General features: G+C 41.9%; 1 protein-coding gene across 2 annotated transcripts in view; it reads left to right on the top strand.

The window, feature by feature from the left end:
• LOC126365858 (peroxidasin homolog) overlaps nt 1-17,891 on the top strand; it is a 1,186,130-nt gene that overhangs the window by 1,117,319 nt on the left and 50,920 nt on the right. For both annotated transcript variants that reach the window (XM_050008525.1, XM_050008523.1), the window contains one exon: nt 15,053-15,410. In XM_050008525.1, coding sequence (XP_049864482.1) covers nt 15,053-15,410 — 358 coding nt within the window. The remainder of the gene's footprint in view (nt 1-15,052; nt 15,411-17,891) is intronic.

The raw sequence follows: 17,891 nt of genomic DNA, 5'->3' as shown, positions 1-17,891 counted from the left end.
CCGTTCTTCCATAATCCGAGGTTGTGCTCCATCTCTAAATATCTCGTTCTTAATAGTAGGTTATATACTAATCTTCCTTCATTCCTTCCTTCCTTCCTTCCCTTGTCTGTACGTTACATGTGTTATTTTGTCTGCAACACACATAAACATGACTAGGCAAAAAGAAAATCAGTGTGCACATATACATGTTATTGCACCCATTCATAGATAATACATAAAGGACCAATGTAGCCTACAAACTGAAAAGATTTTTGCATGAATAAATAGATATAAAGCTGAGAGCGAATTAGGCAGTAATGTAGATAGCGATCTTGCAATTCATTGGTCCATTTTCCTTGGCAACATTTGTTCGATTGACTGAATGTGCCAGCTAATATTTACATATTGACAAGATAATCCTACATTCATTTAGATGAAACTAAAAACAATGAAAAATATACACAGAAAGCAGGATGTGAATCTGCAACACTTCACTAATGAGTCAGCGCATCCACATATGGCCACGTGCCTTTTCCTTTCATTTTACCACGTCCTCTAGGCTTTAACCACCTTTATGCTGTTACTTCATATTGAATCATAGCAAATCCGACCAGAAACGATTTTTTGTGTAAATCTTCTGTGTACCAGTTCCTTGAAACAGCATGCTCTCATATTATGCACGTTATCATTAAATTCTAAATGCCTTAAGAGCCTATATGTCGTTTCCTGTAATTTCATTATAACAGATAGTACCAAAATTGGCGCGTTTTCGAGAGATTCTCAGTGTTCCAGTGCTTTGGAACACCACATGTTATTAAACTTAAGTTACATAATAGCACCGTCCAAAAAACTGCAAACTGGAGCCCAGTCGAGCTAAACTCCCCAGAATCCTGCCGCTAAACCTTATCCACGCGGAACTGATCGACAATTCATGTGTAAGCCTAACAGTAGTGGGTACCTGTTTGAAAAACAGAACTCTTTCTCAACATTCTAAAACACTGACTGTCATTACTTAAATCCGTGTAGGAAATATTTGAAATTCATTCTGATAAATTAAGTTCTGTAATACATTCATGACAAATATGTTTTAATATGCTTTTTCTGGCGATTCCTTAGAAAATTTAACTACAAGTCGTCCGGGTTATGAAGGCAACATAATGAAACTACGTACCCAGAGAGTTTATCTGCAAATAATGAATGAGCCTGTCGATGTTTCTTAACTAGTTGGTCGTCAGTTACGTGCTGAATATTATGTTGATTAAAGTTTTCACTTGTTTCCAACTTCAATTTGCTTAGTATCGACTACGAAAAAGGCACATATCTTGCCGACTGTAAGCACTTATTGTACAGAAAGCATTATAAGCTGTCAGTCTGTCAGCTCACACACTGTTGATACTGGGAGTGCAACGGAAGAGACTGGGATTAACGACTGTGGTGCTCTTACTCAAGGGATAAGCACCAGAGGCAAATGGCTGAGCAACAAAGCTAGGAAAATATAGGTGTTTGGTCGAATTGGTAAACGATCGTTAACAGACTACATAAAATATAATTTTAGGATGTTTACCTGTTATCCAAGAAACGCAGAAAAGTTGTGGTTATGCTTCCAGTAACTCTTAAACCGACCCCCAGATATGTACACGCCAAGTTCGATAATACTATTGGAAAATTGCAGCACGCGTTTCTGACGCGTCTATAGAATCGCCCACTGTTTCAACTTGCCGCACTTTCTGTGCTAAACAGCGCTTAGATTTTTCCAAACGAGTTTCGCTATTTTTTGCTTGAGAAACAGCAATTCATGATTCAGCTACCAGATTGAAAAACAGCACTCTTTATGAACATTCTAAAACACTGACTGTCATTACTTAAATCCGTGTAGGAAATATTTGAAATTCAGCCAACAGTCAGCAGTATAGAGTGATACCCACCTTGCGATTCCAAGGAGCGCCGTCATTCACAACGGAACCTTCTCGAGAATGGAGCCGCTAAGAACAATGTCCACAGAGAAGCTTATCTCCAATGTAAGAACTTCCTGTACAGCAGGCCGGAGTGACCGAGCGGTTCTAGGCGCTACAGTCTGGAACCACGCGTCCGACTGGTTTGAATCCTGCCTCGGGCATGGATGTGTGTGATGTCCTTAGGTTAGTTAGCTTTCAGAAGTTCTAAGTTCCAGGGGACTGATGACCTCAGAAGCTAAGTCCCATAGTGCTCAGAGACATTGAATGCACTCTGAGGTCATTTGGCTGCCTCGTTCCGCCACCGACGACTTCTTTTTACGGACATTACGGGTACCAATATCAGTAGCACACATAATACTGCGGAACCGAAGGTCCAGATAGTCGACTGCGGGAAAAAGCACGCTCGTCGCTGACGGACAAAAAGGCTCAAGTCTTCAAGAGAGAAACTGTGAGCGAATGTTTCGATTAAGGCATTTAGCTCTACTGACTACAGAAGACTAGGTATTCATCTGGTGTACCATTAAATAATGCGGTACAAATATCGGAAGAAACTGAAAAATTATAAATATGCTTAGGATTGGAGACTGCATAACTGTGATAACTCTAGATGAAAGAAATATTTGAAGTTGTGAATATCGTACTAAGACATGGATAAAAAAAAATGTAAGTTAGCTCAAAAGACACAGAAATACTTGTGTATGCAAGGAATCAAAACGAAACATTAAAATTAAAAGAAACAAAATGAAACGAAGAGGATTATATAAACATTTAGGAAATAACGTAAGTGAAGACAGAAGCAGCAAATACATAAAACCAAGAGTCAGAGAAGCAAAAGCGATGTCAGAACAGAAGGAAAAGCTTTCGTTCAAAGAATATAAATACTAAAATGTTTCGTGCATAGCAATTTATGGTAGTGAAACGTGGTTAAAAAAAAAAAAAACTAACCACAAACGAAATGAAATCTCTTGAAGCATTTGAGGTTTGGTGCTGGAGACGACTGTTAAAAATCAAATGGGCAGATAGAACCATCAACTTGGAAATCCCCGAGATAACTCCTTAAGTATGGTCGTTCAGGAGAGCAACAGTGCGAAAAAGACAAGAGTGGAATGGTCACACAAAAGACAAAACTTCTTCGTCGCAAATGTCCTAGAACGAACATTTTAAGGAAAGGTATCACTTGGAATATCGCAGTTGACATTATTAAAACAAGCTATCCAAAATACTTGAGTGTCTAATTGTGAAGAGAAAAAGTTGCCTTCTAACAGGTACAGACGAGGAGCTGCCAACCAATCGAAAATTGTTAGTTAAGAAGAAGAATGTGTTTTACCTGTAGGTCAGAACGTTCTACTGTATGGTTCCATGTTGCTTACGTAAGTACCCTCAGCTGAAGATGATCGAATATGATGTAAACTACTCATACTGGAAATACAGTGCAACTCAGGCCCAAAAATAAATAAGCAAGTCTGTACCTTTAATGCTTTTCTGATTTTATACGGACTCTTGTTCACAGAATTGTCTTGATTTCACTTTCTCATTAATTAAAGCATTTGGCTGCATGTAAACCAGGGTACCATATTCAGCCACGAATTGTTATCATTCTGTAAAAACATGGCTCTGAGCACTATGAGACTCAACATCTGGGGTCATCAGTCCCCCACAACATATAACTACTTAAACTTAACTAACCTAAGGACATCACACACACATCCATGCCCGAGGCACGATTCGAACGTGCGACCGTGGCGATCGTGCGGTTCCAGATTGAAGCGCCTAGAACCGCTCGGCCACACAGACCGGCTATCATTCTACACGGAAACAGAGTATGGTTATTTCAACGAAAATAAGACTTCAGCTGTATTCATACAAAATAAATGAGACATCTCGCATTACTACGAACACCGTTAATGAACAGAGCAGAATAGAGATTACGAACATTTTTGACCGGTTCGGCCGAAGACATGTTTGGATGCCATTGTAGCTTCGTACACGTCCACTACATCGGCTGGTATGTAAATGATTAGAGTTGGAGTTCTCTGTGGTAGGTAGCAATGCATCGATGTCGTTTGTGTTTATTGTTGTTCCCAGGCCTAGTAGCGTATATGCGGTGTCTGAACGACGTAAAAGGAGATGACGCGTGAAACAGCGTTATCAGCATCTGACAGACTACAAAAGGGGCCTCATAGTGGGTCCACATTTGGCCGCCTGGTCGAATAAGATACTATACATATTTGTGGGTCATTCTGGGGTAACAATGGTCCGACATGGATCGGCAAGGGAACGTGATGAAAAGTGCAGTCGCCAAGGTTCCGACTCAACATGCCTCAACCACCACAGGGGATGATCGCTGTGTTGTGCACTCAGCACATAGTTGCACTTTCATATTTCCGTCTGCCATCCGAAAAAAATTTAAGGAATGCCTGCAATATTCTGTTCATCCCGCACCATTTCTCAAAGATTATCAGGAACTGGTGTGTCAGTTTTCTCACCACCACCAGTGTTCTTAGCTTCAGATGTAATAGTTAAGTTAGGTTTTAATCAATGAAAGAGAACTCGTATTTCTCACCCTGTTTGGGAGACCTCCATACCCGAGAGGCCACAGTATACGATTCCTTCAGGGTGTCTCTGAGAAGGATTATTATTTCGACCGTTGAGGTTATAATATGTATACCAAAGTCATCTCATTAAACCATTCGTAATGTCGAAATATCGATTTTGCCACACAAAACTATGAGGCATCGTGAAGAGTGTGTGTGCTCCTACTTAAGCGCTTCTAACAACTCCCCATCCCACCCTCCTTAGATTTACTGGTCAGAGGCCCCAGTGGATAGGCCGTCAAGAACGGAACACAGATCAAGCATGATAACAGGAAGAAGGTATACTGTACTGTGAAAAAGAAAGCAAAATAGAAACAGTGAACGGTCCAAGGGCAAGAATTGCAACATAGAGCAATCTTACAATGCAACGCCGTCGTAGATAAGTGGTGAAGGTGTTGCACTACCAAGCGAGTGAGCCGTGTTCAAACCTCTCGCGTCTCAATTTTTTCCCCACTGTTCGCCGTATTCAAATTTGTGTCAGTGTCGTAGTGTAACGTCCATTTGCAACAGCGAGGTGTAAGGAAGGGACCTATAATGACAGTTGATTCTGCAAAACCACTCTACTAGCAGCTGAAAGAAAGTGGCTTTCGCGTGGGAAAAACTAAATATTTAATGACAAGGTGTCAGGTCAACCGAATCCTCCATCGGTAAACAGGTTTGGTGTGTCATACACGGCATTAGTGACAGTACGTGTGACGTATGCTGGAATTATCTTACCGATACACCTAATTTGTACGCCTGATGAGTAAGTGAAATATGCCTCCTCACCCGATATAGGTGTTTGTCTGAAGAAAATGATAAAAACATTATAGTTCGTCACGTTAGCTGCAACAAATGAAGGCAACAGTTTCACAATCATACACTTTCTCTGTTCTCTGTCAAAACATATGTTTTTAACGTTGCATTTAATTTTGGAAATTTTGACACTCTAATTCCTTTCCTGTAGCATAGTTTACACCCGTTTATATGTAAAATGTAAACTTTCACGGCCGGAACTGTCATGATTAATAAAATTCTTTTCCGGGCTATTATGCCGTGGTCTGATGGATTTCGCATTGTAATCCGACGTTTCGTCCCCATCTGCGGAGGACATCTTCAAGGGGGTTCGTGGCTTCTGTTAACTTCCGAAACACACACTGTCTCACTACTGACTGCAGCAAATTTTTGTTTTCGCGTGCTCCCGCGCATAGGCGTGACGTCACATGTTTTGAATACGCGAGCGCAATTGGCCGTTGTCGGTTGCCGCCGTCCGCTGTTGCTATCATCCCATGACGGAAGACTGGTACACATCTTCTTCATCACCGGCATCCAGATGTCATTCAATTTCACGCCCTCCTCCTTCCTATTAAAATTCCTGGGGTGTTTCATAATCTCTATAGCCTCTCTGTAAAGCCTTTCATGATATCCGCTTCTGGCTGCCAGTACTTGAGTTCTATCAAAATAAATGTGGTGGTCTCCTGACTGCAAAGCGTGTTCCGCAACAGCTGATCTATCAATCTCTCCCCTTCTTCAATTGCCCTTGTGCTCTTCTAGTCGTTTTTTGACCGTTCTTTTTGTGGTACCCACATATACCTCCCCACAACTACACGGGATCCTGTAAATTCCTGCTTTTTCCAGCGGTTTACGAGCATCCTTAGCCAATCTCAGGTGTTCTTGTATCTTCCGGGTAGGTTTGTAAATCACCGCGATATTCCGTTTTTTCAATATTTTCCCTATGCGGTCAGTGACGTCCTTAATAAAAGGCAGGAAAACTTTCGATTTTGCAAGCGCTTGTGCATTGCTATGATTTTCACGCGGCGGTCTTAACGCTCTTTTTATCTCAGCAATGGTTACTCGGCTGCTGAATTAAAAAGGGCGTCAGTAGTGAGACAGTGTGTGTTTCGGAAGTTAACAGAAGCCACGAACCCCCTTGAAGATGTCCTCCGCAGATGGGGACGAAACGTCGGATTACAATGCGAAATCCATCAGACCACGGCATAATAGCCCGGAAAAGAATTTTATTAATCACCCGTTTATTTGTTGCTTTCATTTCTGTGAGACGTCTGTATGGTATCTCTTCTGCTCTCACTGTTCATCATATTTACTTGCGACAGCAACGTACTCTTACCACATGACTCATATTCTGTAATCGATGCATAGTATGACAGATGCCAAGACTACAGAAAGAGAACAAACGTCTCAATGACCGGACGGAAATTTCATAATGTTTTGGGGAAATAAAAGATATGAGGCAGTTTCGAACACGTCTGTCCGGTTGAACAGTCCAGTACCGCGACCACTTACCCACGCCGCCGATGCTGTTTCACGTTACTCTCTATTGTACATCCTGTCCTTGGAACGTTCACTGTTTGTATTTTACTTTTTTTCACAGTTCAGTACATCTTGTCCCTGGTTTCATGCTTCATCTATGTTCAGTTTTTGACGGCCTATCCGTTGGGCTATGATACCACTAAACCTGAGGGGGTGCGACGGGGAGTTTCCCTTTTAAGAGTTCATCACCATTAGGCTTTCAGTAGAAAAGCTTCTCTCCAACTAAATTTGCAGCACTATTATTGATCTTGTTGCTGTAATGGCAAGACTCAGATGAGCAGCGCCTCTGAGGAAGTCGAGCGCAGTCCGGGACGAAACGTAAGGAGCAGAAACGTTCTTGGACCACGACCTCACATCCCGGAAACTATATGAACAGCCATGTCACCCGGTCGTGAAAGCCTTCATTCTACTTGTTGCTGTAAGTTGTAATGGTGACCTGCTGAATTAGTTCGTCGTCCAGGAACAGTAATACTCTTCACTTAGTCGAGGAAGCAGCGGATGTAGTTCCAGTTTTCACAACAACAACAAAAAATAACCAGCAGAGATATTTGCTGGAATACAAAAACCTTTGTTTAATACCTGCTCTTCGACTTCTTATTACAAAATGTCTTACACGCCGTGTAACGGTCATAAGTGCAAATATTTTGATTGGTGACTGAGGACGGTATACTGAACAACACTTCATCAGTATATATGTCATTTACAGAGTACTGATTATAGCCATTACTAATCGCATGTATTTAGGTTGGATAGTACCTCCAAGTACATGTGTCATGAGCGAGCCATTAGTGCTTTTTTTCTCGACAGCACGTCAGGTTGTGAAGTGGACCCAAGGCGTTAGTTTATAACGACAGGTGTAGTCCATTTACTGCTGCAGTACGGCATTGCAGAAAACATCAGGCCGTGAAGTTTGCGGCGTGTTTTTGGGAAGACTCTTCGATGCAAAGAGAAAGCAACCAACACACTGATTTGTGTACATATTGAAGTACAACATACAAAAACATCTGCACTTTACCCTTTAGACTCTGTATTCTTTAGTCTTGACCATACGTGACAAATAATTCACTTCAGTTTCTTATTTATCATCTTTACTGGGCTCTAAGAACAAAATTTCATATTTAATATCAGTCATTTACAGTCTAGAAAAATTTACAGCATTCGTGTCAAAAGTATGAATATGTTGTCACAGAGTGACGCTACCTCATACATATATATCATGACTTCGTTATCAGACGAGAATGAGACGTCGGCGTCTATACAAGAGACGAACATGGAAATGTAGTTGTACGGTAGCCCCAGTACCACGTTTGGACCCTATGACGAAGTGAAACACATAATTTACTAACACATTTAATGTGTAGTTTAAGTGTTGTAATCAGCTGATTTTAAAAATATATATCAGAAGGTAATTATTAATAAGGTAAACGAATATATTTATAGGATACATTTGCGGCTTGAACGTATATCGTAGGAAGTGCAAGCACCTAAAATGATATATGAAGAAAAAGGTTATGTTCAATTTAATGTACAAAGAATAACAGTGCACCAATTACTAAAGCCGGCCGGAGTGGTCGAGCAGTTCTAGGCGCTTCAGTCTGTAACCGCGCAACAGCTACGGTCGCCGGTCCGAATCCTGCCTCGAGCATGGATGTGTGTGGTGTCCTTAGGTTAGTTAGGTTTAAGTAGTTCTAAGTTCTAGGGGACTGATAACCTCAGATGTTAAGTCCCATAGTGCTCAGAGCCAATTACTAACAGTAATGAAAATAATCTTTCGTTTGTTGTTCGATTATATAGGTGTGCTAAACGCTCTTAGAAGACTGACTATACAGATCCTTTTCTGGTTAACGATCGCAGTTGGGTCCGCTTTAATTCAAAACTATTTTGAGAGCTTCAGAGATAAGTTGGATCGACCTACAGCACTTACTAAGTGTGTTATACTTTATATTGGCTGGTTGTGCCAGGTCGTTTCGTGGTGTAAGGAATCCTTTCAATTGACCAAGGAACGGAAAAGACAGTTACATTTATATGGCCATAAAAATATCGTGAAGTCGGTATTGACTGAGACACTTGTCATGAAAAAGCATTCCTGGTTATGCTGTACTGTTCAGAATTTGGATTTGGCGGCTATAATTCCAGATTATATATGGTCATATTTTTCGAAGAATTCGGCTGGAAGAGGTGGAAGCAGTATGCTTGTACCTTGAAGCGTATTGTAGAGTAATATCAGTGGAGATGAATCAACTGTTGTATCAGTGGAGATGAATCAACTGTTGCGTTGACGTGGAAGCTAGTATGCTATACGTGTGAGATGCCGTTTGGTTTCCTTACTTTACAGTTATATTTGGCTGTTTTCTTTCCGAGATTCAAGGACATGGGAACCAAAAAGTCGGGTTATTAACCGAAGACTGCTACTAGTACACAATTTTCCAGCAGAGTGATGCGATTTGGAATTCTGTGTAAGTGCGACTAGACTGCTACAGGGTGCTTATCAATGGTGAATAATTAACTCTGTCTCACGGGTCATAGCAAAGCCATTTAATCTCATCATAATTTCACGAGTATAGAGAGCAGACCAGGCTAAGGCAATGAAGCGTTTCCTTTACCAGCTGTAAGGGTAATTTCGTCGTGAAGGGAATTCATGTGCACTATCAAAAGGTAGCTGATGTTCTTTGATCTTTGTGAAAACAAGAAAGCATTAATCGTTCGGAAACGTAAGGCTGTGCATTTTCACAGCGCAAAAAACGTAGTATCCTAGGTTACAAACAGCCACAACTGGAGTCAATGAAATGAAATGATCGTATGGCATTTATTGGCCGAGATGTACCCAGCGGGGTTCGGCCGCTGCATTACAAGTCTTTTTAGTTAACGCCACTTCGGCGACTTGCGTGTCAATGATGATGAAAGACACACAACACCAAGTCCCCTGCCGGGAGTCGAACCCGGGCCTCCTTGCTCCTAAGGCGGTAAAGCTACCGCTGCGCTACGGCAGCTGACACTGGAGTCAGTCAGGTCATGTAAATACCTGGTACTAACAGTTCCTGGCTGTAACAATTAGATGTAACCAGGTGGCAGACTTGATTGGTAGAATACTGGTAAAATACACTCACGTTACAAAGGAGAATACTCTGGTGACACATTCTAGAATATTAATCCCATAGGATTAATGCGATATGATGAAAGCAGATGAAGAAGTGCAGCACAGAAGATGGCAAGTTTGTTTGGCTTACACCGGAGCGTACCCTACTATTTGGTCCCTCAGTGACTGAAAAGACAATATTACATTAGTCATGACGTGCATAGTGGCGTTTATGCTAACATTTTACCTGTGCTTCATGTGGAACTTGAGCAGACCTTCGCGGAGTATCCTCTAAGATGCACTTCACCGTAGTCTGCAGAGTACAGAAGCCCGTATCATTTAAAATTCTGCCAGATGAGCTCTGCAAAACAGATTTTCTAGAATCTATTTGTAACACTTATTCTGAAAATTACTGTAATGTAAATCTATCACGTCAAGATTTTTCACAAAGTAAGATCAAACATTTTTAAAATTTAAGTAATGGAACTATAAATATCAAACTAAAATCTCAATCAACGTCTACCTTATTATATAGTTTTATTTTTAGGTTTACACTAAAAATATTATAAGGAATAAGTTTCTTTAATTACATTGTGAGTGCCCTGTATCATTTAATTTTCAAACTTAGCTCTGAATTTAATTTTTACTGTCAATCTTACATGTTCCACAAAAGCTCATTCCATTTTCTCAGTACCTTTTCTCCATCCGCTTAAGGTCCTGGTGAAACTGTTCTCGTTGCTGTTCACTGCAATCTCTCATACTTTCAGGGAAGTAGTGAAAATGCGACGATAGCAAGTGGACTTTTTCACTCATGTCAGAATCCTGTTTCTTAAAATTTCTCAAGGCGGTTTTGACGATTTTATTGTGATTCGAATGTCACTGATTCCCTGGAAAGTTTTCAGTAGCAGAACTGCACATAGTCCATGCATCTTTTTCTCCAGCACTCATTACATTATCATGTTCTTCCTATTTCGTAAACGCGCGTAACTGAAGACCAACAAAACTTCCGATTTCGGATTTTTCTTGACTGTTGAAAGGAAATTTCGTGGAAAGTTATTTACAGCAGGATCCATCATTTGGAATACTTCTTATAATCTGCTCCTTTAAGCCGAATTTGATACGTGGTGGTGGAAACAGAATTTTCTGTGACCTACCAGCGGTTCACGCAAAATATACTCGTATTTAGTACCAGGCACAAAGGTGTCATATTTGGTCAAACTTTTACACCGCTGTGTTTTAGCTTTGGCCAAATAATCCACCTACGTGAAAATCAGGGCATCTTCGTGTAGGCACCTTGCTATCTTAATAAAACTCCTGAATCTCAAAACAAAGAAAGTAAATAAACTTTATTCCATTAGGAAAAAATCTATACGTGACAGAAAAGAACTGGTGATACGGATGTGGAAGCAGCTGTACAAACCGACAGTCCAAAAAGTTTCGAGAAAGAAAAGAAATGTTAAGACGTTAGTTGTACTTAGTCAACCTTAAACTCGAGTAAAAAGCTTAGCACGATCGTACAACCACGTGAAACTGCCATAAAAGCCCATTGAGATGACTGGCGCACATCGCATTCACACTTTCATCGGTCTTTGCGGACCATCGGAGACTCATTCTGTACTTCATGGCTTTGTGGTAGACTCGACACCGATGACGATTTCATCAAGAAAACAGTCGGGTGCGTTTTCCAGTTCAGTCACGTAGTGCCAGGTATCCATGTGTTGTTGTTTTTTGTTCTGGAGTGCAGGTATGCGGGACAAACTTTGGACTTGCTTTTCTGTTTTCCAAAACTCTCAGGAGACTGTCTTGAGCACGTGATTTAGGGATGTTCAGTTCGTTGATTAATTATGTTTAGTGACGAAACAATATTGACACACGCAGCCGCAAGTCCACTGCTAAACACTGCCTGTCCACACGTCTGTTGTTTACAGTTGTTAATTCAAGCTGCAACCGAAGATACTACGCTGACATCGCTTACACTGATGTGATAGAAGTAATGGGATACATCCTAATACCGTGTCGGACTTCCTTATGCACGGTGAAGTGCAGAAAGTCGACGTGACAGGGACTCAAGTCGTTGGAATTTACCTGCACAAATATTGAACCATGGCAGAATTGCGAAAGGGTTGCGGGTGCAGGATTTTTTGCACGAACTGACCTTTCGATTATGTCCCATTAATGTTTGATGGGATTCGTGTCAGGTGAACTGGGTGGCCAAATCATTCGCTCGAATTGTCCAGAATGTTCTGCCATGGCGCATTGTTATCTAAGGGTCCATCGTTGTTTGGGAACGCAGCGTCCATTAAAGGCCGTAAATGGTCTCCAAGTAGTCGAACGTAACCATGATCGGTTCAGCTGGATCAGAGGACCCAGTCCACTCCATGTAAACATTGTTGTTGTTGTTGTGGTCTTCAGTACTGAGACTGGTTTGATGCAGCTCTCCATGCTACTCTATCCTGTGCAAGCTTCTTCCTCTTCCAGTACTTACAAACGTAAAACAAATAATTATGGTGCGACCACTAGTTTTCACTGTGGCTTCATGGAGTCCGCGTCACGCTCGAATCCTACCATCAGTTCCTACCAAGTAAAATAGGATTCATCTGACCAGGCCACAGTTTTCCAGACGTCTATGGTCCAACCGATACGGTCACGAGCCCAGGAGAGTTACTGCAGGTGACGTCATGCTGTTAGCAAAAACACTGGGGCCGGTTGTCTGCTGCATTGCCCATTAACACCAAATTTCGTGACGCTGTCCTAAAGGATGCGTTCGTCGTACGTCCCATATTGATTTAAGCTGTTATTTCGCGCACTGTTGCTGGTCTGTTAGCACTGGTAACTATACACAAACGCCACCGCTCACTGTCGTTAAGTGAAAGCCGTCTGCCGCTGCGTGGTGGGAGGTAATGTCTGAAATGAGCTAATCTCTGCAAACTCTTGACACTATGGATTTCGGAATACTTAATTCGCTAACGATTTCCAGACTGGAATGTCCCATGCGTCTAGCACCAACTACTATTCTGCGTTCAGAGTCTGTTAATTCCCGTCGTGTGGCCATAATCAGTGGGAAATCTTTTCACATAAATGGTCTGAGTACAAATGACAGATCCCCCAATGCAGTGCTCTTTTATACCTTATATACGTGACACTAACGCCATCTGTGTATGTGCATATCTTTAGCCCATGACTTTTGTCGCAACAGTATATACGGCAGGAGTTAAATCGGTCTCGGTACTCTTTCGACCGGTGGTGTAGAGAAGGAGGAGGTATACAATCTCAACACATTTTCTCGTTTGTAATTACTTAGCACAGTGGGAGACTGCGACATAAACTTTAATGTTCCACGTTTTTTCAATACTCTTATCTCTCTAAGGTCACGATGTAGGAAAATAAAAAGAAATAGCACTCGTACAATACTTTTAGATATGTACCGGGTGATCAAAAAGTCAGTATTAATTTGAACACTTAATAAACCCCGGAATAATGTAGATAGAGAGGTAAAAGTTGACACACAAGCTTGGAAAGACATGGGGTTTTATTAGAACAAAAAAAAGTATTGCTAGACGCGTGAAAGATATTTTGCACGCGTCGTTTGGTGATGATCGTGTGCTCAGCCGCCACTTCCGTCATGCTTGGCCTCCCAGGTCCCCAGACCTCAGTCCGTGCGATTATTGGATTTGGGGTTACCAGAAGTCGCAAGTGTATCGTGATCGACTGACATCTCTAGGGATGATGAAAGACAACATCCGATGCCAAAGTCTCACCATAACTCCGGACATGCTTTACAGTGCTGTTCACGACATTATTCCTCGACTACAGCCATTGTTGACATTGTTATTCTATCAGAGACAGCAAAGGACTTGGAAGAGCAGTTGAACGGAATGGACAGTGTCTTGAAAGGAGGATATAAGATGAACATCAACAAAAGCAAAACGAGGATCATGGAATGTATTCGAATTAAGTCGGGTGATGCTGAGGGAATTTTAGATTAGGAAATGAGACACTTAATGCAGTAAAGGAGTTTGCAAAATAACTGATGATGGTCGAAGTAGAGAAGATATAAAATGTAGACTGGTAATGACAAGGAAAGAGTTTCTGACGAAGAGAAATTTGTTAACATCGACTATAGATTTAAGTGTCAGGAAGTCGTTTCTGAAAGTATTTGTATGCAGTGTAGCCATGTATGGAAGTGAAAAATGGACGATAAATAGTTTGGACAAGAAGAGAATAGAAGCTTTCGAAATGTGGTGCTGGAGAAGAATGCTGAAGATTAGATGGGTAGATCACGTAACTAATGAGGAGGTACTGAATAGAATTAGGGGGAAGAGGAGTTTGTGGCACAACTTGACAAGAAGAAGGGGCCGGTTGGTAGGACATGTTCTGAGGCACCAAGGGATCACAAATATAACATTGGAGGGCAGCGTGGAGGGTAAAAAACGTAGAGGGAGACCAAGAGATGAATACACTAAGCAGATTCAGAAGGATGTGGGTTGCAGTAAGTACTGGGAGATGAAGAAGCTTTCACAGGATAGGGTAGCATGGAGAGCTGCATCAAACCGGTCTCTGGACTGAAGACCACAACAACAACAACAGCTATTGTTGAGGAATGGTAGTGGACGTATTGAGCAGTTCCTGTGAAGAACATCATCTTTGCTTTGTCTTACTTTGTTATGCTAATTATTGCTATTCTGATCAGATGAAGTGCCATCTGTAAGACATTTTTTGAACGTTTGTATCTTTTTGTGCTAATAAAACTCCATGTCATTCCAAGTATGTGTGTCAATTTGTACCTCTCTGTCTACATTATACCGTGATTTATTCAGTTTTCAAATTTATACTGACTTTTTTATCACCCGGTATATTGTAAACTCGAGTGTAGGCTGACATTTCCTAAAAGATGTAAACACTGTAGTAATAAGATTCTTGCTTCTTCTCATGATGTAAACTTCGAATGCTCATCTTAAGATGACCGATTATGCGGTTTAAATTAGTAACGAGTGTTTTCTACGTTGCGATCGTAGACAAACAAAGAGTTTAGTAAAATCTACAACATTCGTTTTCTCGTCTATTTAACCTGTTGCTCTGTGGTGTGTTGACATTGCTAGTGACTGATTTAAAACGCCACGTGTGGTTTTCCGTTGCAGCCCATCCCCGAAGGGCACGTGCCGCTGTCGAAGGCGTTCTTCGCACCGTGGCGGCTGGTGGAGGAGGGCGGCGTGGACCCGCTGATGCGCGGCCTCTTCTACGTGCCGGCCAAGCTGAAGGTGCCGGGCCAGACGCTCAACGCGGAGCTCACCGAGCACCTGTTCGAGGTGGCGCACGCCGTCGCGCTCGATCTGGCTGCCATGAACGTGCAGCGCTCGCGCGACCACGGCATCCCGCACTACGCCAGCTGGCGCCGGTTCTGCAACCTATCCGAGGCGCAAACCTTCGACGACCTGCGGCACGAGATCAGCAGCCAGCAAGTTCGCGACCAGCTGCAGCGCATCTACGGTCATCCAGGTACGCTCTACAGCCTCAAGTCGCATCTACTGTCAGAGAACTCTTCTCCAAAAAATTATTTGCCCCACCTGAATATCTGCGTACTCGTACGACCTGATCAAAGAGAACAGGAACGAAGTACACTGCCTGACAAAATAAGTGAGGCGCCCAGAAACATGTGAGGCAACTGAAAATTCGCTGGGCGAGAGGGCATGTGATGATACTGTATTTCAGTTATTACAAAATCGAGCCAAATTTACAAATGACTTGGCAGTACAGATTCACTTGTCAGTATGAAGCTGCACCTTCATTGGCCTGAAAGCTTACCCTGATTCGATCAAGGATGTCCTCTTGCGAGACAAGGTCGCCCAAAGTTTTTCTAACTGGTCCTTGATTTCTTTTTTTCTGGCGCTGGTAATGAGTTGACGTCAAGCTAGATCCACACTTGCTCTATCGGAACAGATCTGGGATCTTCTCGGCCATGAAGTATCTCAGCACCACCCACAGTTCATACTGACATCGACCATCTGTGGACGACTACTGTCGTCTTGAAAGATAGCTCGACGATACAGTAGCATGATAGGTACCCCACGAGGACACAAGATGTCCGTGATCACACAGACTTTTTCGGGAAATCCATTGCTTGTTCTCGCATGTCAGGTGCAGGTGTGAAGAAGTTATGATGTGCTTGCTGCACAATACGATGATCCTCCATTTGGTGGTCAGGCGTGGTGGACCAGAATTTGGACGACGAGTGTCCTGCTGTGACCTTCCCGTACAGTCCAACATCGGGCCACTCTCACATCCAAATGCCTAACAAATCCAGCACACAATTCCAGCAGTATACCTACTGAAAGACCACTCTCTCAGACGCTCATAACGCTGTCTCATACGAGTACACTGCTTCTCCATGTCCTTCACAGTGATCAGTCAACTTCTGAGGCTGTTAACGTTCATTATATATCTTACCAGGCCTTGTAACACGAATGTGCTCTAGTGATCATTCCACTTGTCATAGAGAATGAGAATTATAAAAATGTACTTGCCCACCAATAGTGTGCACTTGGATAAAATTACATTGACATCCGACCTTTTATACGGAGTGCATTTTTTTTGTCAGGAGCTGTAATAAGCCTCATGAAACGAAAAATGCTCTGAAAAATAAGCATCTGTAAATAATTGTCACATGCTTCTGCAAAGACCATCAACTAGAAAGCTCTATCTGGCACTCACGGCCGTTCCCGGTGTTCAGTCACCCTCGGAAATTGGGTACCGCGTGACGAAGAAACATGGCTGCCGACATGTTTAAGGAAGCAAGCGTTGGCGCCAATTCGAGGGCGTGACGTTAGTATGGAGACAGCGTCATTGGGCATCTTGCTGAACATGGACAGTCCTCCAATAGCCTAGTTTTTCCTTATGTATTTATAATTTTCCGTCATGAGTCTTTTATTGGTTGTATTCAGCCCAACACAAATACTCTCCTGTCCCAGCCTCTTCATCTCCCTGTAGCACCCATTTCCATAATTACTTACCTGTATCCCTACATGGCATTTTGTTCTGTTTTTGCTCCCTACGACGCCCTCTGCTAGTACTGACGTCTTCACACACGTAATAAATGATTTACACAAATTTCTTTTCCCGCAAATTCAACGGAGGACATTTTCGTTTCTTATCTTATCAGTCTGCTTAATTTTCAGCAACCAGCTGTAATACCAAATCTCAAATGCTTCGATTCTCTGTCGGATTTCTCACATGTTGAGCCTCAGACATACATTCTCAGAAAGCTCAAAGTAAGACGATGTTCAATAGTATTATATTTATTTAAGCGATGGAGGTCTCTTTGTCTGTCTTAGTCTACTTCGTAAATCCGCCTTGTTTTAAAGTGTTATTTTGCTTCAGACTGAGCAGGATTACTTTACTTCATCTAATGATAAATCCTCAGTTTTAGTGCAGGTTTATAGCTAATCTCATTTCTATTGCTTCTCATTATTTTCGTCTTTCTCTGGCTTACTCTCAGTCCATCACTTTACAGACAGCAAAATCCATTCAGAAGGTCCTGTAATTTTTCCTCGCCTTGAGTGAGGGTAGCAGTGTCATCACTGAATCCTATCAATGTTCGAGCATTCTTACGCCAGTTGTTTTCTTCCTTCTACTACCATCATTGCTTCTTCGATTCACAGCAGCAAGGGAGAAATACTGCCGTGGAGATACGTGCTTTTCAATCCGACCGGCTTATTCTTGGTCTTGCATCCTTGTTGTTTCCTCTGTGTTCTTGTACATAATGTATACTACCTGTATTTCTCTAGAGCTTGTAGCTATTTTTCTACGAATTTTGAATATCTCAAGCCATTTTACATTTTTCAAAGCTTTCTGTGGGTTGACAAATCCTATCAACTTGCCTTGATTTTTTATACGAAATTTCTCTGTTATCAAATGGATTGTTAAAACAGTATCTCTGGAGCTTTTAATTTTCCCACAGGCGAACTGATTGCCAACTACTAG

This window comes from Schistocerca gregaria, chromosome 4, assembly GCF_023897955.1.
Source record: "Schistocerca gregaria isolate iqSchGreg1 chromosome 4, iqSchGreg1.2, whole genome shotgun sequence".
Classification (NCBI taxonomy): Eukaryota; Metazoa; Arthropoda; class Insecta; order Orthoptera; family Acrididae; genus Schistocerca; species Schistocerca gregaria.
This window is presented reverse-complemented; position numbering and strand designations above follow the sequence as displayed.